Source organism: Erpetoichthys calabaricus, chromosome 11 (genome assembly GCF_900747795.2).
Source record: "Erpetoichthys calabaricus chromosome 11, fErpCal1.3, whole genome shotgun sequence".
In the NCBI taxonomy this organism is placed as follows: Eukaryota; Metazoa; Chordata; class Cladistia; order Polypteriformes; family Polypteridae; genus Erpetoichthys; species Erpetoichthys calabaricus.
In genome coordinates this window covers 128272742-128296485 of record NC_041404.2, presented here as the reverse complement: position 1 = coordinate 128296485, position 23744 = coordinate 128272742, and the positions used below count along the sequence as shown (strand labels likewise).

The 23744-nt window shown below is 37.2% G+C and overlaps 1 protein-coding gene across 1 annotated transcript in view; it reads left to right on the top strand.

The window, feature by feature from the left end:
- LOC114660902 (ubinuclein-1-like) overlaps positions 1–23744 on the top strand; it is a 70445-nt gene that overhangs the window by 22220 nt on the left and 24481 nt on the right. The window contains 7 exon segments of the mRNA XM_028813889.2: positions 1657–1727; positions 2298–2427; positions 8413–8531; positions 13049–13177; positions 17330–17473; positions 19716–19766; positions 20594–20636. Coding sequence (XP_028669722.2) covers positions 1657–1727; positions 2298–2427; positions 8413–8531; positions 13049–13177; positions 17330–17473; positions 19716–19766; positions 20594–20636 — 687 coding nt within the window.

The window sequence follows — 23744 nt, the reverse complement described above, 5'->3', positions numbered from 1 at the left end:
TATTAGAAGTTCATTTCTCTGCCAAAAACCTGTTCTTAAGTGAAAATTTGAGATGAAGCTATTGATTGGCCATTGATTATACTGTAATTGGCCTATTTATGCTTTTAATGCATAGCTGAAGATATGGCTGATATGTTACAAATGTAAACATAGTTCTTGTACTCATAACTAGAATACCCTCATTATTATTAGTAAAATAAAAATAAGTTGTATGGCACATTTCTGAAATATAATAAAAGAAATGGCAAATTTCTAACCTTACTCATTTAATCTTTCTCTTTCACTGACTAGCTTTTTTTCTTAATCTTTATCTCTAGCTTCCTAGATACAACACATTGTACTGCTAGAACATATTGTGCATGCACAGTGCACTGTAAACGGCAACATTGTCCATATTGTTTCAGGTGTTGATAATGTTTAAGTGTGACGAGAACAGAAATGAATAATCAAAAGATTCTACAAACAAGATGCACAAGCAACACTTAACAATGTGGTATAAATTAATAGTGTTAAATGCAGTGGATTATGCATTTAATTACATAGTAAACAGTACTCAGATCAGTTTAGTATTGAAGTGCAGACATGTTACAAACATGTTTCTATATTCCCCTTCTGTAGTGTAGACTATTTTAAAGCGTATTAACTGTAAGCAACTTAAGTACAGTTATATGCAGGACATATTTTACATTTAGAGGATCTAGATGCTTATTTAAGATCCCACTGTGGGCCAGGGAGGGAAGTGGAAATGGCGTGCGAATTGTTCATTCTCTGAATGCATGAAGTACCTTTTCTAAGGATTGCACAGTTACCATTATACAACTTAATATACTGTAAGTTAAGTGTAGATGCTCTCCACAAATTAAGCATTGTAGTACATATAGTTTCAGTAAATGCACAGTTTCCCATGTAAAACATATTGTTAGCTATTCAATTAAAACACATTATTTTTGCCTTTGAATCCTGACATCTATATGTTCAGTGGATGGGAACCCTTTTTAGTAAAATTCCGTATTTCATAAGAAAATTACAGAGCATTATATGCTCTTGTCAAGCTGATGTAGATGTGACACTAACTGAAATGTGCAACATGGCATGATCATGTAAACTTTAGATTTTTACCTTACAAAAAAGTTTTGAAGGTACAGTTTAAACCTAGTATGTCAACCATGAAATAAACAGATTCAGATTGCCCAATCCTGCCATTTTATTTCTATGTTTTATATGGATAAAAATTAAATGAGCGTTAATGTATTTAATTTGGATTTTTATGAAGTCCTCTTTGACATCTAACAAGTTTTATGTCCATGCAACTAGTTTTTCTAAAGATTTATTACAGTGCATTGGTGCATAATTCTTATCTTTTTAGATTTTGAATTACTATAAAAATCATTTATACTAATTAAGGTATAGATAATTTCTTGAGGGTTTTGTTTTGAAAAAGTTCCGTAGACCCTTCTAATTAATTGCCTTAATTACAATTTTTATTTCCAGAACGTAACTTAAGCTCCATCAAACTTGCCTATTGCAGAACAAGTTCAATAAAAACTCTTTTTCCTGGTTATTTATACAGTAACTTTAAAACTTGTTTTCATGGAGAAATAAAGTCTACTGTGGAAAGGTTTGTGAACACTAAGTATATTTTTCTTTAAATATCAGGCAGCCAAAGCCTCAGAGGGAGAGGGCAAGCAGAAATTTTTTACACAAGATGTGAACAATATGCTACTTGAGTGAGTACAGCAAATGTTTAGTTTTTTGGTGTCAAAATATATTTTGATTACATTTTATTGCTTGCAATTACCGTAGTTCAGTTTCCATAATTTTCCCAGTTCCTCTTAGGAAGTTTTTTTTCTTTATGTTCTTGAGTTGATACCATTCTTAAGGTGCTCCTTGCCATAGTTCCTGGGAGCTTGAACCTTTCCATTTTGCTTATTTCTGTCCTTTTAGAGGAACTAAAATGACAGTAGTCATTAAAACTCTTAAATCTGTATTTTTTATTCTTGTTTTTACTTAAGAAGTGTCAAAATCCAAAGCTGAGTCTTTAAACAAAAATCATTTCCTTTCAGAAAGCTAGCTTTTCTGTTTTATATGCATATGTTTTAAATGGAATCATTCACTCACAAAACGTTTAATTCAATCAAAACACCAAAGTGATTTGTTCAGGCTGCCAGTGCTTTAATTGAAGTTGGATAAGGACTTCTGAACATCTTTTAAATATTGCATTCAAATGCTACAGAATCATTTTCTGGATGATGTTATCCTACTGTTTTTAACTATTTTATCTTCTTTTGCACATTTAGCATTGAGCTTCAGTCCAGAGAACTGAATAACCAGGCGCGTTCTGGTGTTTATGTCCACCTGGCCTCTTTCCTTCCCTGCAGTAAGGACACATTGGTTAAAAGAGCAAAGAAATTGCATTTACATGAACAGGTACACATATTCCAAATAATTAAAACCCAATGAAGTTTTCTGTGTATAAACTTCATATGGAAGTAAAAGGTGAAACACTGCAAATTTATTAAATTACTCACAAAATTCATAAATGATATCTCTCCTGGTGCTTTTAAAATGTAAGATATTCGATAAAGATTATCTGCAATAGAATACAGAGTAACCACCTCCTTCAGTTGACATTTACTTTTCAGATTTGGTTATTTTAATGTGTTGTGTACACTTTTACATTAGTTTTTGAGAATTGACTTCAGTTAAGGCTATTGACTCTTGTAATCATTTTGCCTGAATAATCATGAAGGTTGAGTAACTGGATAGTCAATAGCCTTAACTTCTGGTCTCAGTTACTGACTGTTTCTGATTACTGTAGAAATAAATCTTTTAAATCAGAGTGGATGAAGGTTTTTGTGACACCCCAATTTAAAACTCTGTTGCCATTCATATGTATGGGATTGTTGCCTAAGCCTAAACAACTGTTTTTATTTGTTGCAATCAATTATCTTGTCACTATAAGTTATTGTTTTGTTTGTTAGGGTTTGGCTTAATAATAGACATTTATTTTGCAGCATATTGTTTAGTGATATTCTTGAGGCTAATGACTTGTTTTCTGCCATTATGTAGCCATTAGGGAATCCATTCCCGGGCTCCCGATTACTGTGAACCCAGGATTCCTGGACAGTTTTCATTCCCTCATTCCCGGGAGATGGAACTGCTGTAATTCCTGGGAAAATGGGAATTGCCAAGCTCGCATATATAGCATGTAAAAGTCGATCAAGAAATAACAGAGTTATAGTTGAAAATAATTAAGGTGGCTCCATTGCTGCAGCTTGCACTTCATCAGACAACAGCTTTGAACAGCAACTTGAAATTGCAGTTTGTCAGTCTGCCTGTGCCAAGAAACTTGCCATCACAGAATGATGACAAGAAACTGGATGCATCAGTAAAAGCTGAAATGGCGGTGTTTCAGAGCAACGGCAAGCGTGGGCGTTGTTTAGAACAAGTGTATCGATATCTGATGACTGTGCTGCCTACTTCAGTGGAGGCAGAGCGTGCTTTCTCAGCGGCTGGCGTGCTAGCCTGCACGAAGGTGCGCTCTTGCCTGGACGACCGCATGCTGGACACTTTGTGCTTTCTACGCTCTTATTACCGCAACTAGAGATACATGTACTTATATGACAGTATGAATTGCTTGTAGATAAGGTTAGTCTTTTATTTGCGTCAACATATTGCAGTAGTTTTATTAAAAATAAGTGTCGGTCATTCTAAAACCGTTCACATGTGAGATGCCCATGCACTGTGTCATTCCCGGGAGCCCGGGATTCCTGGAAATGAAATGCGGGATTCCCGAATTCCCGGGAATGGATAAACCCGTCCGGAAATGGATTCCCCAATAGCCACACAAAGTGTATAGGACAATAACATATTATTTAGCTGTAGTTTGTCATTTGAAACAGGATTATTTTCTCGGTTCAAAAAATAAATAAAAATAAAACCTTCTTAGCAAGTTTAAAAGGACACTCCTTAAAATGAAGGTAATGTAAGTGCCAACTTCTGTACCAGTTTGACTGTTATGCTTTCAAAGCAGGCTCCTACACTATACTGAAGAATCATATATTAAAGCTGGGTTCTCCAGTATTTTTATGTAATGAATCTTCTTTTATAGTGTCACTTAACAGAACTTTTCTGTTGACTGTTGACTAAGTATTACAAATTTTGCTGCGTGTAAGTCATTTGCCAGTAGCCTTCTTTTACCCCTGAAAAAGTTAATCAAAACGTTACATTTTTTTCAACAATAAAAAATATTATTACGTGTAACAGAAAAATGTAAATACCCAAGCGTACCAACATAAATACAGTAGTTCAGTGCTGTACTGTTGCAGATTTTGCTCACATCCTTTGTATGATATGTTTTGAAACAAGTCACCAAAGCACAGTGGAATGTTGCAAGTGGGGCAATAGAAGCGTGTTACATTGAACCCTTTTCTTCTAATATGTTTCTGTTGCTTGTGCATGAGAGGGTAGAATGCCAGTGCCTGATCTGCATCACCAATGCATCTCTTGTATTATTGTAGGGTTCCACAGCACATGAGGTTTGCTTCCACATTTTCCCTCATATAAACATTGACAATTGCTACATTGTGAATAGAGCTTAGGGAGCTAATGAGTTTCCTGTACTTTCACTTGGTCATAATCATTTTGTCCTTTTGCCACACACATACCTTCACATATTGAATTTTCATACAACTAAATTCATCAGGAATATCATGGTGATTCGGTTGTATAGTGCCGTATACATCAACTTCACTATCTGTGCTAGATACAACACATCGTACTGCTAGATAATATTGTGCATGCACAGTGCACTGAAAACGGCATCATTGTTCATATTGTCCAATACTTTGGTCTGACAACCAATTCACATTGTTGTTATTGATTCATTCAACTAAAGGTTCAGTTTCAGCTTATTCTAAACTGATTTTGCAGCTTTTTGTTTAGATGCTGTTGTGTGTTTTGGTTAAAGGCTTCACCCCACTCATGATTATTGATTGATAAGTTACCATAAAGTGGAAAATGCATTGAAATATTTTTCTTGGGCGGCACGGTGGCGCAGTGGTAGTGCTGCTGCCTCGCAGTTAGGAGACCCAGGTTCGCTTCCCGGGTCCTCCCTGCGTGGAGTTTGCATGTTCTCCCCGTGTCTGCGTGGGTTTCCTCCGGGCGCTCCGGTTTCCTCACACAGTCCAAAGACATGCAGGTTAGGTGGATTGGCGATTCTAAATTGGCCTTAGTGTGTGCTTGGTGTGTTTGTGTGTGTCCTATGGTGGGTTGGCACCCTGCCCAGGATTAGTTCCTGCCTTGTGCCCTGTGTTGGCTGGGATTGGCTCCAGCAGACCCCCGTGACCCTGTGTTCGGATTCAGCGGGTTGGAAAATGGATGGATGGATATTTTTCTTCTTTTTTTTTTTTTTTTTTTTCCCTGCAGCATGATGTTATTTTATCCATTATATGGGAGCACAATACTTTCCTGAGCATTATTCAGTCTTGTTCATAATAGCTTATCCTGAGAGACACTCGGCCTTGACCGTTTTTACATAAAATTCTGAGCCTGATAAAGACTTGTGTTAATATCAAGCAGGTTAAAGCTTATTTTACAAGCAGTTGAAAAGCAGTTGAAATAAAGACTTTATTGTAGCCAATATTTAATTGGGTAAATTAAAATCAACCGCCACTTTCCTCTAACACTGAACTGAATAATCTGTGCATAAAAGTGAATGTTTATTATTGTGGTTGATAAAACACCTGAATAATTTAATTTAATTGGCTGTTTTATTTATTCATAACATAATCAGGCACTTGATGATGTTGACTAATCAGTTAATTATATAATTTTTTTTTAAGAATCCTTTGTCACACTCCATCATACATGAATTAAAATGACCAACTAAAATGCGCAAACATCTTTTGTTCTTCAATGGTCAGTTTGCTTTCATCCTTTACAGCTTTGCCGCTATAGAGCTTTTGTACCATTATAGTAAACTTATCTACAGAAACGGTCCCCATTGTTCAGTGTTGAGGCTTACTAGTATCTTCTATTGTTGGTACTATGTCAGTTGAATCGTACTTGGTAGTCTCTACCTAATTTTAAGATATCTGGATAAACCTTGCATGCTGGACCCAACACTGCAGCAACTAGTTAACATTTTTCAAAATCCATGAGATAAGTTGACTACAGTACTGATAATCAAATCTTGTGCCTATTATCCTTATTAATAAAATGAAATAATGTACCCAAATGAACAGATTTCTTATAGTTAAATAATATCACATGCTGAAATCCAATAAAACTTGACCCCTCACATTCGGGTCAAATGAGTTCACCCTGTGATGGATTGTTGGCTTGTCCATTTGTAGTTCCTGTCTTGGCATAGGCTTCAACTGCATGATGACCTTACCCCACTGTAGATGTGTGATTAAGGAAAATTGATGAATGAGCTAGCTATTGTTTCTCTATTGAGAGCCATGCATTTTGAAAAAAATAAATAATAAATAGCATGGTAGTACCTGTAGTTAGTGCTGCTGTCTCACAACTCCAGAGTCATAAATTCTAAACCTGGGGCTTAGACATTTTCTTTGTGGAATTTTGAAGGTTCTCTCCAAGTCTAGATTTTCGTTTTCCTTTTATTTCACTATTCTAAAGACATGCAAGTTATGTTATTTGACATCTCCAAATTGGTCTTATGTAAATGTGTGTGGTGGTATGAATATGTTCTTCATGTTGCTGGTGCTCTGCCGAAGATTGGTTTCCACCATCTGCCTAATGCTTCCAAGTTGGAAAAGAAGGTTAGAAAACCGATAAATGGATGGAGATAAATTAACTATCATTATTCCAGGTCATAATAGGTCACAACAGGAAAGAATTGTTCAACCTATACTATACTGAATATTCAAGAATGATTGAAAGGCTTTTACTTTAAGAAACATAAATAGCTATAAAGAGAAAAGTGGGCCAGCAGTTTGTGAATGGCACCCTACTACCAATGTACATTCAACATTTTTGGCTTGTGGTTCTTCTAATATGAAGTACTTGATCAAATAATACAAAGGGAAAAATATTCCTAAACTATGCTTTAAGTTGGCATATTTTTCTGGTTTCAGGGGTATTTTTCTTTTAATTCGGGGAACAGTGTATGTTGACTACTATTTCTATTTTGAAGGAAAATCTAAATCCTAACTTTGCACAGCGTCTGTGTAATTCAAGTTCAAATATATTCTCATGTGCACGGTATGGTGAAATTACTTGCATGTCTCTTCAGAACATAGACAGTAATAAAGTACCTTATTTGATTTTTTAATAATTTTATGACTTATGGATAGAAACTGTAAAAGGTAAATGTTCTGAGCAAATAAAAAGGCAGAGTGTCAATAGTATTCTGTGCTTTCACCACTTTCTTCATTTTTTTTTTTTTTTTTTTTTTTTTTTACAATACTTGAACCGAGCAGGGGCTGTGGCAGTGCATTTTTCGTACTTCTGTATTTTTATTTATAAACTGGGGTTGCTCTATTGTACACTATTGTGCCTTTGTGGGAAAAAGGTTCCTTCATAAAAAAATGGATATTATGTATCCTGTTGCTGTAATATGCCATAAAGTGACTATAATACTCCGATGTTAAAGTATAAGGCATTTACTTATGGCAGTGGGAACTGGTTAGCAATTTCAATATTCAAAATTGGGGTATTTCTGTAGTAATCTGTTACTTGAATTATCGATAACTAAAGGATTGCTACTAATGGACTAGGAAGACAGAGAGTGCTTTTCTTTGTGGATTTTACATATTTTGCTTTTTACAAGGAGTTTTATATGTCTAATTATCTGGTTAATCTAAGATAGGCCAGACTATGTTTGTATCTCCTCTTTGGTATGTGCTAGTAACCCATCCCTGTTTTTTTCCTACCCTCCACACATCATTGCTTGCTACCAGAATAGATAAATCAATCTCAAAGGGCATAGATAAACAGGAGATGTTCAAACACAGTACTGTTAATTTGTATCAGTATAAATCTTCACAGTCCTGAAATTGCTTGTTCCTAATTTTCTGTGTGCATTTATTTCCGTATATAGAGACCAACAGGTGACCAGGATCTGGATAATAATGGAGTAAGCAATTTAATCTTGAATGAAGAAATTGGTCACAAGGATTTATGTGTCTGTTTGTATATTCCTATATAATTTACAAATTAAATAGGAGTAGCAGTTTAAGCATAATATAAAAGCATATGCAAGTTACAATCGAATCTATATACATGCCTTATTTGGGTATATCTATCTTTCGATTGATCGATCAATAGATATATAGATAGGTTCTGACAAACTTAAACTTCATGGCATCTGATTAGAACAAACTTGCTTACATAGACTTCTGTATAGATTTCTAAACAAAATTAACTTGTGTTTCTCTTGGTTCTTAGGATGGGCGTCTTAAAGATCCAATGCAGAAACTTAAAGAAGCCATTGGAAGAGCAATGCCTGTTCAGATTTCCAGATACCAAGATGAATGTCAAGCTCATACTCAGGCCAAGTTTGCCAAGTATGTGCTGATTAACATTGATTACTTCTGGCAATATTGATATTTGTAATTTGTGTTACTGATGGTATTATGATGAACCTATGTTAAAGATCTGATAGTAATTCTATGCATTTATCAAATATCATTTGCTCCATTATTTTCCTTCTCTCTATCTGTTCTGATTCATGTTTTTTTTTTATTGACATTCTAGTTTAAAACTTTTTATTTTTGTAGAAAATGTAAGATTATTTGTCCCTTCAGATATGCTTCCTTTTTCCCCAGAGAGTCCGGACATGTAATTTCTTAGAATACTTTAGTTTTGTCAAAGGTAGAAGCTTTTATACAGAAAGAAGCAGATTATTATCAATAAAAAAGCAACTTTGTACTGAGTAACTATGATGTGATAATAAAAACAAAGAATAATGACATGAATGTTGGAGAAATCCCAAAGGTTCCAACAGTGTATGATTCTGTAGGAAATGTGAACCTCTTGGGGCAATTTAGACATTACAGCTGAAGATAAGGGCTCTAAAGCAGAATTTTATACACAATTAAAATCTCCAGCCATTAGTAACTGCATATATTGAAGGTAAATAAAAAGAATGTGCTATAAGTCGTTTCTTATTCCAGTTACAGGCATTCATTAGTACCTCAGTCAATAAAGAAGATATGTTCTGTGGTTTTACTTCAATATAAAAACCTTTGTAATCAAAGGTAGACCTAACATAGTATGAATATGGATATGTAATATAATGACCACTTTAGTTTTTGAGCTGGTGCTACAGGATTCATACTGTCTCCTGCTGTCTTACTTGACTGGCCTACAATGCTGCTCTCATCTCCCATGGCTCCTTGCATGCACTTCCATGAGCTCTCATCTGCCTAGACGTTAATGCCATCAGTTCCACCTCACATCTCCCTTGGGCTTAGAGGCAGCACCATCTGCCTCAATTTCCCCAACTTTGTGAGACAATCCAAGTCTGCATTCCAAAGACTCACTGGTAGCCAGACCAATGTACTTTAGCAGCAGGTAAGTGCTTTCTGTATCCCCTTTTCCATACTCTCCACAGACTCATCTTATGACCAGGTGCTAACCCCAGTGATTCTGCACTTCTTTTCTGCAGCTTCTACACTTTATAATCTGGATATTTGTTCTAAAGATATTGCTTTACACTTTTGTAACATACTGGCCAAATTTTATTTAATTATCAGAATTATTTATCTAAGTTATGCATGAAATAAGCACTCATGTACAGTATAAAAACTTTGCGTTCTATAGCACAAGCAGTATCAACTACAGGAAACAACTAATTTGATTAAAGAAGCTACAAACTGACTACCAAAGCTCTCAGTCTAATGGGTGCTTGAATTGGGCCATAGCACATTTTATGTCAACTTTATTAAGTAGCTTCACTCTCAAAGGGTTTGTTAACTGAGATATTACTGTATATATTATTAATATTTTAAATGGGTCTGCTGTAAGAAGGCTGTCTCTAAACACCCTTGATAAGTGTTAGAAAATTTGCAATGGTACAACAGTGTTGTCTTTTGCTGTTTTTCTGTTGGTTAATTCAACACATCTCTTATATATATTTCTCTTCTGGTTCGTCCTGCTTTCACTTCAAAACCACTATAATGGCCTGCTGAGCATAATACATCCAACAAGTACTTGAAGTGCTGCCACAACAGTAAAGTAGCTTTACCACCCTTGCGGGAGCCACCTGTGTCTTTACAACAGCTTCTTACACAGCAAACATCAGAAACTAAAAATTATCGTGAACACATTTAAGTAATACAACTCTTCTCTAGCATTTGTTTCCATGGGTGCACAGATAACTCAACCTCCTGGCCACGGACCATACTGTTTTAAAATACACGGGCAAATTTATCACCAAATCTCTCCACTATACGCTAACACTTCTACTTCTCCAGGATATGGACAGTTGTATGTTTTTGACACAGCGCGAGGTACTGAAGTACGCTTACAAAATAAAGCAAACTCTGCATGCAGCGAAAATGTACTTCTCCTGCTAGATTCCATGCTCAGAACCATCAACCCGTTCACTAAATCATACCAACACATGCATGAAATCGCTCAGTAAAATCCAGCAGCATCTGTACGAATGGCTTTCAAGGAAAACCCTAGGCAGGATTTACGACGATACAGTGCCCCAACATGTCACACCGATGTTGCAGTGATTGCCATCAGATGGCAAAACGCCTGCCGAAAGGGACATTTGCATATATCCCATAGACCACTCCTGTAAACAGATTTCCACGCTCAATGTGAATTGCGATCCTATGGTTTACCTACTTTTATTCCCTTACGGAGACATTGGCTGGCACAAAGATTTGCAACATGTACCTGATAAAAGAACCGGCAAGCAAATAAGGCTTACTCAATGCCAATTTTACGTGTACAGATTAGCAATGAGGAATACATTTAGTATTTTGCACTCCAGCGGCAAACTATTCCAACAGTACGTTGTAGATGCGTATGTTAAAACAGAGGGCGCGCGTCTCAACTGTCTCAGATTACATCAACAAGATATGTGCGTGGAACTATCAGACGCACTGCAAGCAAACGCTGAAAATAACAACGTCTGTGTAGGCAAAATGATCATATTACCATCCACATTTCCAGGAAGTCCAAGATACATGCAACAAAACTATCAGGATGCCATGGCCATAGTACGTAAATTCAGAAGGCCTGATTTATTTATTACTTTCACATATAATCCTACTTGGCTGGAAATTCTACATGCACACTGTGTCTTTCAAGAAGTATTTATTTCTTCTTGATTTTTGAATTCCTTTCTCACCGTTTTCCGTTCTTATTCTTACACCACCGTATGCTGCGGCGAGCGTCGGCTAGTCTTAATTACTTCACTACACTGTTTTGGTACAACAACAAAGCCTTCACATTTGTGTTAGTCATTAATATATGGAAAGTTTTAAAAAGGCTTGCATTTATGATAAAATACTGTAGTCAAAAAGCAAGGAACATTATGGAATAAATAATAATCATAATTTTTTTTTAATCCCACAATTCTTTATTTGCTGTGTAAATGTTCATTCATGCATACTGCATCATCATTTGCATAAGAAAACAAGATAAACAGCCACTGAAATAATAGAAAAGCATAGGTAAATCTGGTAATTACAATATGCCTCATAAAGTAAGAGAGGTTAAGAGCATGCTGCTGCCTGTTGAAGAGCCATCCATCTCTCTTCTTGACAGACACAATGTCCACAATGTCATTATACTGGTATCCCTAAGCAGTGACAAGGAATTTGGTACAATTTAAGGAGCATTACTATCCGCAGGCAGTGCACTTGCAACAATTTCACTGAGATTGAAACAGCAGGCCTTAAAAAGACTGTTTGATATTTAAGACCTGTCTTAAAATATTCCAGATAACCACTCTTATTATGTTACAGAAAACAAAGAATTCCATAATTTAGCTGAACACATATCTAATATTTCACAGTATATTAAAAATACTGAGAATTTATTGTCACAACAGATTGCATCCTGACACAGCAGTCAATTATTCAACATCCTGTCTTCAAATCCTGTGACCTTTCATTGGTATATTGAGTTGTGCTTTCTCCCCGAGACGGCATATTTTCCTGCAGGTACTTTGATAGTCCTCCCTCATCCCAGAATATATGGGTGTTAGGATGATTTATGGTTCAAACTGATCCATTGTGAGTCTGACTGTACATGAATCAGTCCTGCTGCTGGGCTGGGCTAGGCTGGGCTGTATCCCCTCCATGAGTCTATATTTGATTAAGCCTTGAGGCTGTAATTTTAAGTCATTGTCACACAATGCGGCTGAAAAAGTAAAGGGCTCAATTTTAATATATCCATATAATATTTGCACATGGGGTATGTCGTGGAATCTAAAGAAGATTTTAATTTTGCTTTTGGGAAAAAAAAACATTGCTGGAAGAATAGGTAATTTAGCCCAACATATCTTATCAATCTTTATTTACCTCTTGCAAAAAAAAACCACATTGTACTTAGCCTTTTGGTTTGAATACTGTCTGATGAAGTGGTACCCATCTATCTGTTGTACCTTTCAGTTCCATTTTACATTTAGTTTGATCATAAACCTCTTGTGTGGAGTCTTCTGAAAAAAAAAACCATATATAGCATTCTGATTACATTCATTTGTTGATTCTTCATAAAATTTTAGCATATCACTGGAACATAATCACTTTGTTCTAAACATACATTGATTATTCACTGGTACACCTGTTCTTGACATGTGTTCAACCCTTTCCTTAATAATTCCATTAATTTATCTGTGATATGTGTTAGGCTTACTTTGTTATTGATACTTGTGTCATCCAAATGACTTTTTTGCAATTCTGAAGTGTTTAAATCGATGAGTACCTCCTTAATAGTCCCTGTTGCCTCTATCTATCTAGTGTGAAAATATGACATAGATATTAATTTAGAGCATCCAAGCATATTTATTTTAAATCTAGTACAAGTTTTATACATTTAGGCTAAATTATGTATTTAATAGAATGCTGGAAGAAGGTAAAGAGAAAGAACAAAAGGATCGACTGTGTTCTGATGAGGATGAAGATGAAGAAAAGAGTGGAAAGCGTGTTATGGGACCTCGTAAAAAGTTTCTATGGAATGAAGAGATCAGGTATGACTGGTAGATTTAGAAACTGTTATAATTTGGCAGTTTCTCCTATTTTAGAGACAGAGGCTAAATTCTACAGAACTCTTCTCTGCATAATGTGTCAGTGTGCCAGGCAAAATTGTGGTAAGTTACCATTGTTGTCTTTTTACATAGTAATTAGTGACATGATATATTATTGATCGGCTTATTTTGTTTACATAATGGGTAACCATTTGGTGCAGTAAGATGTAAAATCTTCTTCTTCTTTCAGCTGCTCCCGTTAGGGGTCGCCACAGCGGATCATCTTCATCCATATCTTTCTGTCCTCTGCATCTTGTTCTGTTACACCCATCACCTGCATGTCCTCTCTCACCACATCCATAAACCTTCTCTTGGGCCTTCCTCTTTTTCTTTCCTGGCAGCTCTATCCTTAGCACCCTTCTCCCAATACGCTCAGCATCTCTCCTCTGCACATGTCCAAACCAAGGCAATCGCACCTCTCTGACTTTGTCTCCCAACCGTCCAACTTGAGCTGACCCTCTAATGTACTCATTTCTAATCCTGTCCATCCTCGTCACCCCCAGTGCAAATCTTTAACTCTACCACCTCCAGCTCTGTTTCCTGCTTTCTGGTCAGTGCCACTATCTTCAACCCATATAACAAAGCCGGTCTCACTACCATCCTGTAGACCTTCCCTTTCACTCTTGTTGATATCCGTCTGTCATAAATCACTCCTGATACTCTTCTCCACCCATTCCACCCTGCCTGCACTCTTTTTCACCTCTCTTCCACTATCCCCATTACTCTGTACTGTTGATCCCAAGTATTTAAACTCATTCACCTTCGCCAACTCTATTCCCTGCATCCTCATCATTCCACTGACCTCCCTCTCATTTACACACATGTATTCTGACTTGTTCCTACTGACCTTCATGCCTCTCCTCTCTAGAGCATATCTTCACCTCTCCAGGGTCTCCTCAACCTGCTCACTACTATCGCTACAGATCATAATGTCATCAGCAAACATCATAGTCCACGGGGATTCCTGTCTAATCTTGTCTGTCAACCTGTCCATCACCATTGCAAATAAGAAACAGCTCAGAGCCGATCCCTGATGTAATCCCACCTCCACCTTAAATGCACCCATCGCTCCTACTGCAGACCTCACCACAGTCACACTTCCCTCGTACATATCCTGTACATACTTCTCTCCCACTCCCAACTTCCTCATACAATACCACAGCTCCTATGGAGGCACCCTGTCATATGCTTTCTCCAGGTCCACAAAGACGCAGTGCAGCTCCTTCTGGCCTTCTCTATAGTTCTCCATCAACACCCTCAAAGCAAACATCGCATCTGTGGTGCTCTTTCTTGGCATGAAACCATACTGCTGCTCACTAACCATCACCTCACTTCTTAACCTAGCTTCCACTACTCTTTCCCATAACTTTATGCTGTGGCTCATTAATTTTATACCCCTGTAGTTACTACAGTCCTGCACATCCCCCTTACTCTTAAATATCGGCACCAGTACATTTCTTCTCCACTCCTCAGGCATCCTCTCACTTTCCAAGATTCCATTAAACAATCTGGTTAAAAACTCCACTGCCATCTCTCCTAAACACCTCCATGCTTCCAGAGGTATGTCGTCTGGACCAACGGCTTTTCCATTCTTTATCCTCTCCATAGCTATCCGTTGCACTTCCTGATTCACTATCTCCACATCATCCAACCTCTTCTCTCTCTCTCTCGTCCTCTTCATTCATAAGCCTTTCAAAGTACTGTTTCCATCTGCTCAACACACTCTCCTCGCTTGTGAGTACGTTTCCGTCTTTATCCTTTATTACCCTAACCTGCTGCACATCTTTCCCAGCCCGGTCCCTCTGTCTGGCCAATCAGTACAGGTCCTTTTCTCCCTCTTTAGTGTCCAACTTCTCATACAACTCATCATACACTTTTTCTTTAGCCTTCGCCACCTCTCTCTTCACCTTGCACCTTATCTCCTTGTACTCTTGTCTACTTTCTGCATCTCTCTGACTATCCCACTTCTTCTTTGCCATCCTCTTCCTCTGTATACTCTCCTGTATGTCCTCATTCCATCACCAGGTTTCCTTTTCCTCCTTCCTCTGTCCAGATGTCACGCCATGCGCCGTTCTTACTGTCACCCTTACTACATCTTACTACATCTGCTGTAGTTTTCCAACTGTCTGGTAACTCTTCACAGCCACCCAGTGCCTGTCTCACCTTCTCCCTAAACTCAACCTTGCAGTCTTCCTTTTTCAACTTCCACCATTTGATCCTTGGCTCTGCCCTCACTCTCTTCCTCTTCTTGATCTCCCAACGTCATCCTACAGACCACCATCCTATGCTGCTTAACTACACTTTCCCCTGCCACTACTTCGCAGTCTTCAGTCTTCTTCAGATCAACTGTTCTGCATAGAATGTAATCTATCTGTGTGCATTTTCCTTCACTCGTGTACGTCACCCAAAGTTCCTCCCTCTTCTTAAAATACATATTCACCACAGCCATGTCCATCCTTTTGGCAAAATCCACTATCCTTTGACCTACTTCATTCCTCTCCTTGACACCATACCTACCCATCACCTCCTCGTCTCCATCGTTCCCTTCACCAACATGCCCATTGAAATCCGCTCCAATCACCACTTTCTGTCCCTTGGGTACACTGTTCATCACTTCATTCAACTCACTCCAAAAATCTTCTTTCTCATCCATTGCACACCCAACTTGCGGTGTATATGCACTAACAACATTCATCATCACACCTCCAATTTCCAGCTTCATAATCATTACTCTGTCTGACACTCTTTTCACTTCCAAAACACTCTTGACATACTGTTCCTTCAGAATAACTCCTACCCCATTTCTCCTCCCTTTCACACCATGATAGAATAATTTGAATCCACCTCCGATCCACCTGGCCTTACTCCCCTTCCATTTAGTCTCTTGCACGCACAATATATCAACCTTCCTTCTCTCCATCATATCGGCTAACTCTCTCCCCTTACCAGTCATACTACTAACATTCAAAGTTCCTACCCTCAGTTCCAATCTCTTTATCTTCCTCGTCTCCTCCTGCCTCCGGACACATCTCCCCCCTCTTCTTCTCCTTTTTCTTCTTCTTCTTCGGCCAACAGTAGCCCAATTTCTGCCAGCACCATGTTGGCTAACAGTACTGGTGGTCGTCGTTGTTAACCCGGGGCTCGACCAATCCAGTATGGAAATTTATACTGTTGTCCGCATATTGATTTGGCAAAGTTTTTTACACCGGATGCCCTCCCTGACGTAACCCTCCCCATTTATCCAGGCTTGGGACCGGCACGAAGAAACACGCTGGTTTGTGCATCCCCTGTGGCTGGGTTGCAGTAAGATGTAAAATAATCCTCAATAATAGTAATCTGAGCACTGTAATGTATATCCTTCAATCCACAGTGTGGACCCAGTTTCCATTACTGAGTTGTAGGGATCAGGAATTGATCCTGGCAGCACAGATCCATCCATCCATCCATTTTCCAACCCGCTGAATCCGAACACAGGGTCACGGGGGGTCTGCTGGTGCCAATCCCAGCCAACACAGGGCACAAGGCAGGGAACCAATCCTGGGCAGGGTGCCAACCCACCGCAGCAGCACAGATCATGATACAGTTATCAAATATGGGTGGGATGCTAGGAAATCGCAGTACACACAACATACAACTATACTCCAACAAGCCAATTTAGAAATTCAAGATACATTTACTTGCATGTTTTGGGTATGTGTGCATTTGGTTTAACATCACATATGTTTTATACTTCATAAATATTTAAAGGTAAAAATTCTTGCCATATGCAGGGTCTTTTTATTGCCCTAGTTTTAAAGTTTATATTTTGGAACCATTTCTATTTATAAATTTAATTATTAAAATCAAACTGTAAATTGTATTTTTTTTTCCTCAAGTAGAAAATTATGTATTGCAGTATGTGGTACCAGTTATATAAGTATACAAGATGTATGATCAGTTGTTTGTTCTTGTTCTCAGACTTGTATTGTTTACTATTTGGGTTTAGTCTGTAGCATGAAAAGTGAAAGTGCGCTTAGCTATTCATACTGTAGTTCGAGTTATTTAAATATTTCCTCTGTGGTATTTAAGATGTGTATTCTTATGTTTATATTTTAGGGAATTTCTATGCAATGTTGTTAGAATTAAGATGGGCAGCTATGAACTTGAGAAAAACAAATCCCAATCTGCAGAAGAGTATTTAAAGGCATTCCTTGAGGCAGAAGTCAAGATGTTGTGGCCTAAAGGTTGGATGCAAGCAAGGTAAAAAAGAATCTGCTGTTATGTTTCAGTACAAAAATATATAAAAGAACTTTAAAATGAAATTAGTGGCAATCTTATTAGATACATATGAAAAAGTTCGGGAACCCCTCATAATTCTTTGGATTTTTGTTTATCACTGGCTGAGCTTTCAAAGTAGCAACTTCCTTTTAATATATGACATGCCTTATGGAAACAGTAGTATTTCAGCAGTGACATTACGTTTATTGGATTAACAGAAAATATGCAATATGCATCATAACAAAATTAGACAGGTGCATAAATTTGGGCACCCCAACAGAGATGTTACATCAATACTTAGTCGAACCTCCTTTTGCAAATATAACAGCCTCTAGACGCCTCCTATAGCTTTTGAGTGTCTGGATTCTGGATGGAGGTATTTTTGACCATTCTTGCATACAAAATCTCTCCAATTCAGTTAAATTTGATGGCTGCCGAGCATGGACAGGCTGCTTCAAATCATCCCATAGATTGTCGATGATATTCAAGTCAGGGGACTGTGACGGCCATTCCAGAACTTTGTACTTCTCCCTCTGCATGAATGCCTTTGTTAATTTCAAACTGTGTTTTGGGCCATTATCTTGTTGGAATCTCCAGCCCTTGCGTAACTTCAACTTTGTGACTAATGGTTGAACATTATCCTGAAGAGTTTGTTGATATTGGGTTGAATTCATCCGACCCTCGACTTTAACAAGGGCCCCCCGTCCCTGAACTAGCCACACAGCCCTCGACCAAAATTGACAGTAGGTAGCAGGTGTTTTTCTTGGAATGCGGTGTCCTCCTTCCGCCATGCAAAGCACTTTTTGTTATGACCAAGCACTTTGTTCCAAAATGAATCTGGCTTGTCTAAATGAGCATTTGCATACAACAAGTGACTCTGTTTGTGGCATGAGTGTAGAAAGGGCTTCTTTCTCATCACCCTGCCATACAGATGTTCTTTGTGCAAATTGTGCTGAATTGTAGAACAATGTACAGATACACCATCTGTAGCAAGATGTTCTTGCAGGTCTTTGGAGGTGATCTGTGGGTTGTCTGTAACCATTCTCACAATCCTGCCCATATGCCGCTCCTGTATTTTTCTTGGCCTGCCAGACCTGGGTTTAACAGCAACTGTGCCTCTGGCCTTCCATTTCCTGATTCCATTCCTTACAGTTGAAACTGACAGTTTAAACCTCTGAGATAGCTTTTTGTAGCCTTCCCCTAAACCATGAGACTGAACAACCTTTGTTTTCAGATCTTTTGAGAGTTGCTTTGAGGATCCCATGCTGTCACTCTTCAGAGGAGAGTCAAAGGGAAGCACAACTTACAATTGACCACCTTAAATACCTTTTATCATGATTGGACACACCTGTCTATGAAGTTCAAGGCTTAGCAAGCTAATCCAACCAATTTGGTGTTGCAAGTAATCAGTATTGAGCAGTTACATGCATTCAGATCAGCAAAATTACAAGGGTACCCACATTTTTACACAGCCAGTTTTTCACATTTGAATTAATTTCATACAACTAAATACTGCTACACTAAAAATCTTTGTTCGGAAAACACCCCAATATCAGATGTTCCTAGAAAATGAAAGACATACCACTGTTATTTTTTTTTGTTGAAAGTAGAGTAAATTATTGTGCAGGCTGAGAGGGGTTCCCAAACTTTTTCATATGACTGTGTATGTCTGTTTTTAATTATCTATCTAGACATTTATACTGTTAATACCCTTGATTTGATGCTGAAAGGTTATAACCTTTTTCATTTCTAAACATGTGTGTGCCTGTCTGTCAGTCTATCTAGATAATAAATGTCTAGATATAGATACAGCAAATGTAATTCTCTTATGAGCAGTGCAAATGGCGATGGGTCTAATTTCTTAAGCAACATCGATAATGTAATCCGTTTAAATTATAAAATACAGAGGACTGCAATGGAAAGTATGAAGGAAGTCAAAAGATGCTGTACTGCTCCCAGACATTAAAATAAGAAAAGGATAGAGTTAAAGACTGAACAGAATGGTTATCTTACATTTTTGCAGGAAGATTTAGATATAGAGAAGAGTATCATAGGTTTACATAAACCTAGGAAAAATTTTGTTACTTACTTTTATTCATTTTTTTAATGTTGTAACTAAATGGTTTGTGTTTTGTAATACTATGTTAAACAATATAAATTATCATGGAATATGTCGACAAAAATAAAGGTTTGTTTTTTGTCCATAAATTTAATCCCAATATAGGATGTTGTTTAAAGAGAGCAGGAGAGCACACAGCCATTTTACCTCTGCACAGTAAGTATTCACATTCTATGTTTTTTAATGATATTTAATTTGAAAGGAATGCAACATTGGACAATTTAAAGCTATGTTCTTAGTACTGTATTAACAGTTTGTCCAATTTAATATCCATGTTACTTGTTAAATGAGGGTTTTAGTGACAACATGCACATTTAGACAGACTACTCCATCCTGTGCTTAGCTCCAGTCTGCAGATATTTCTGGGGAATTCCCAGGTTCTTCCTGACCATTTAAGATTGCAGCTTATAAGAAGAAATATTTTTTGATAACTCCCTTCCCACTAAGAACGTCGGTGTATCCTGTGTTTTGATATACATAGGGAAAATATTTTTTAATGGAACTAGATGAACAGTTGCTACCCTGATTATTCAGTATTCAACTTATACAGAATTGGTAGGAAATTTTATTTTGCATTTTCATTTCTGACCTGATAAGTTCTTGCACTATTAAACTAATGTAGGGTTTGAATCTGCACTTTTGTAGTTAATTACCAATGTTTCTGCATACTGCATTGCCTAATTTTTGGACAAGTAGTTTTCATGTTTTCTGTGAGGCGAAGGCACAGGTACTTTTTTGCAGGACATTTTTTACATCAGTGACTCCATAGTTTCATTATTGTGCCACTCAGAGTACGGTAGCATGGTTAAACTACCAAGAGTGTAGCTCAGTTAAGCTTTAACTAGCCAGGGTTTACTGCAAAATCTTCAATATTATAGCACACTTTTATTGTTATCCTGTTTACATTGTTTTTTATTTTCAACTAACTTGTTTCTTCAGAAATTTTAATTTCTGTTTGTTCTAAACAGAATTTCTTTTTACAGGACCAAAAAGAAAGTTATCACAGCACCTAAAATGAAAATTAAGGTATTTTTTTCTTAAATATCTTAACTTTACCTTTCAAAATTTTTGAGTTCAGATGACAAGGTATTCCTGTTATTTAGGATTAAAAGTGGTTTGTTTTGATAGCGATTACACATGAAAATTATAACTGTTTAATATTTGTCTTTTTTTCCTAATATTACTTGTAGCCGTGCTGTGTTGTAATGTAGTACTCAGTTTTTTATAGTTAGTGAATAATGTGTAACAACTGGATAAGTGTACTTTATGATTCTGTAACATTTCTTACATTTAGTAGCTGCTGCATCAGTTGCAAAGTGATTTTGCACCTGTATTTTCATAGTTAATCTGCTTCTCGCTCAAGTAAAATCTTTAGTTTTACTTTGCCCTGCACTACGGGCTTTGTTCCATAGACCAGTGTTTCTTAAAACTTTTTTTGACTGTGGAAGCCTATACAAAAAAATTTTGATCTGCAGAGAAAAGGAAATTACAAAATATTTGGGTATGTGTCAGTTATGAAAAATAGTTAATCAAGAAAATATTTATGAATATATGCGTACATGGTATATACCATATTTATGCAAAAAGATTTAATAATGAAAACTGTTTCATGATTGTGGTGCCATTGTATGAAACAAATCATCAATATTTGGTATAAGGTTTGTTAAAAGATCTCTTTAATGTACTTTTAAATGTCATATGTTGCCTATTGTGTGATAATTTGTTTTTGTTACAGTCACAGTCAAAAATCTACTTTCACAGTGGTGTAGGAACTTAAATGATTGCTCACTTAAAAATTCACATTCACTACGATTTTTTTTTTTTGCCTAACTAGGGGGCTTCGCCCCCTGCTCGCTTTGCTCGCCAACCCCCGTGTTTGGTTTTCCGGATACACACTTTTAAGATTTTTTTTTCTTTGAATTGTTGCTATTTCATTAGTTTCACTTTTATTTCAGAACTTCTGCAAAAACAATATTTGTAATCTTGCCAGTCCCAATATGCTCAATCTTTTTAATGAGGTCAGGACAGGTTTCTCTGTTTGGAATTTCAGCACAGGCAAAATGATCTACATAATCAGCAGTTAATAATTTTTTTTTTTACAGAGTAAAAAACTAAGAGTTCTGCATTGGACTCCTGTCTGTAAAGTCGTGCTATTTTCCTCTCACAGTTCCAAAAGTACATGGGGTTACCAAGGTCATACCCCAGCTTTTGTCTAGGTTTTTGTACAAGGGCTAGACAGAACGTTTTTGACTCCTGGGGTAAATTTAGCTTTTTAAATAAGCAGACAGATAAATATATATACAGTAATCCCTCGCTATATCACGCTTCGCCTTTCGCGGCTTCATTCCATCGCGGATTTTATATGTAAGCATATTTAAATGTATATTGCGGATTTTTTGCTGGTTCGAGGATTTCTGCGGACAATGGGTCTTTTAATTTCTGGTACATGCTTCCTCAGTTGGTTTGCCCAGTTGATTTCATACAAGGGACGCTATTGGCAGATGGCTGAGAAGCTACCCGGCTTACTTTTCTGTCTCTCTTGCGCTGACTTTCTCTGATCCTGACGTAGGGAGATTGAGCAGGGGGGCTGTTCGCACACCTAGACGATAAGGACGCTAGTCTAAAAATGCTGAAAGATTATCTTCACGTTGCTATCTTTTGTGCAGCTGCTTCCTGAAAGGACATGCTGCACGGTGCTTCGCATACTTAAAAGCTCGAAGGGCACGTATTGATTTTTGATTGAAAAACAAACTCTTGTCTCTCTCTCTCTCTCTCCCTCTCCCTGCTCCTGATGGAGGGAGTGTGAGCTGCCGCCTTCAACAGCTTTGTGCCGCGGTGCTTCGCATACTTAAAAGCAAACAGCCCTATTGATTTGTTTGCTTTCCTCTGTCTTTCTGACAGACTCTGCTCCTGATGCGCACTCCTTTGAAGAGGAAAATATGTTTGCATTCTTTTAATTGTGAGACGGAACTGTCATCTCTGTCTTGTCATGGAGCACAGTTTAAACTTTTGAAAAAGAGACAAATGTTTGTTTGCAGTGTTTGAATAACGTTCCTGTCTCTCTACAACCTCCTGTGTTTCTGCGCAAATCTGTGACCCAAGCATGACAATATAAAAATAACCATATAAACATATGGTTTCTACTTCGCGGATTTTCTTATTTCACGGGTGGCTCTGGAACGCAACCCCCGCGATGGAGGAGGGATTACTGTACACTAACAAAGTAACCAATAAATGCATGTGCGGTAAACTCCGTTTTTGAAATTCTCAAGATTCTTTATTTGTCACATACATAGTTATACAGGACAACACGCAGTGAAATGCATCCTGATCCGCTTATCAAAAACTGCAAAGTTAGAGGAATATCAGTTAGATTAACAAAAAGTCATAGATTGAAAGATAACAGTATAGTAGAACATAATAAATAAGTATAATTATGTGAATAAAGTAGAATTAAGTGTTAGGGTGCAATAGTGTAGTAATTATTGTGCAAAACCAAAGTTAGACTGGTGCATAGTTAAATGAGGCAGTTTGTTTGTTTGTGCTACTGCGATCTTTAGTTTTTTATATTTTCTAATTTTCCTACTTTCATATCCTTTAACTTTCTCCACATGTGTATAGCACATTTTTTTTTGTTTTTTTTGTGAGCCTTTCTAATTTCACTGGTTTCATAGTCTCTAACCTGCTCTGCATGTGTTTAGCGTCAACTTTTGTAAACGTCTTGATGAAGTTCTACTTTGTCATTTTACTCATTGTCTTTTAATTCTGAGCCGTACAGTACAATACATAGAACAGAATAAATCCTCAATACAATATAAAAATAAAAATTCTAGAAGTACAGAGTAGAATTTCACATTAGATGATATTACATAATATGATTTGGATTTGTTTTAAATTCTGGAGACCTCATTCATCAAGCTGCCTCCCCCATTTTGCCATTCCATATCTGAAATAGCGCTAATCCGATGAAAGGACCCCTCATTCCCATGTCCCCATTCATCAGGGATGACTTTACCTTAGGCAGGCAATCTATAATTTAAAGAGATTGTTATTTTCTTGTGAATTGTTACATATGCATTATTTTCACTTTTACTTTAAAAACTTTTGTAAATACAATACTTGTCCTTTATTTTC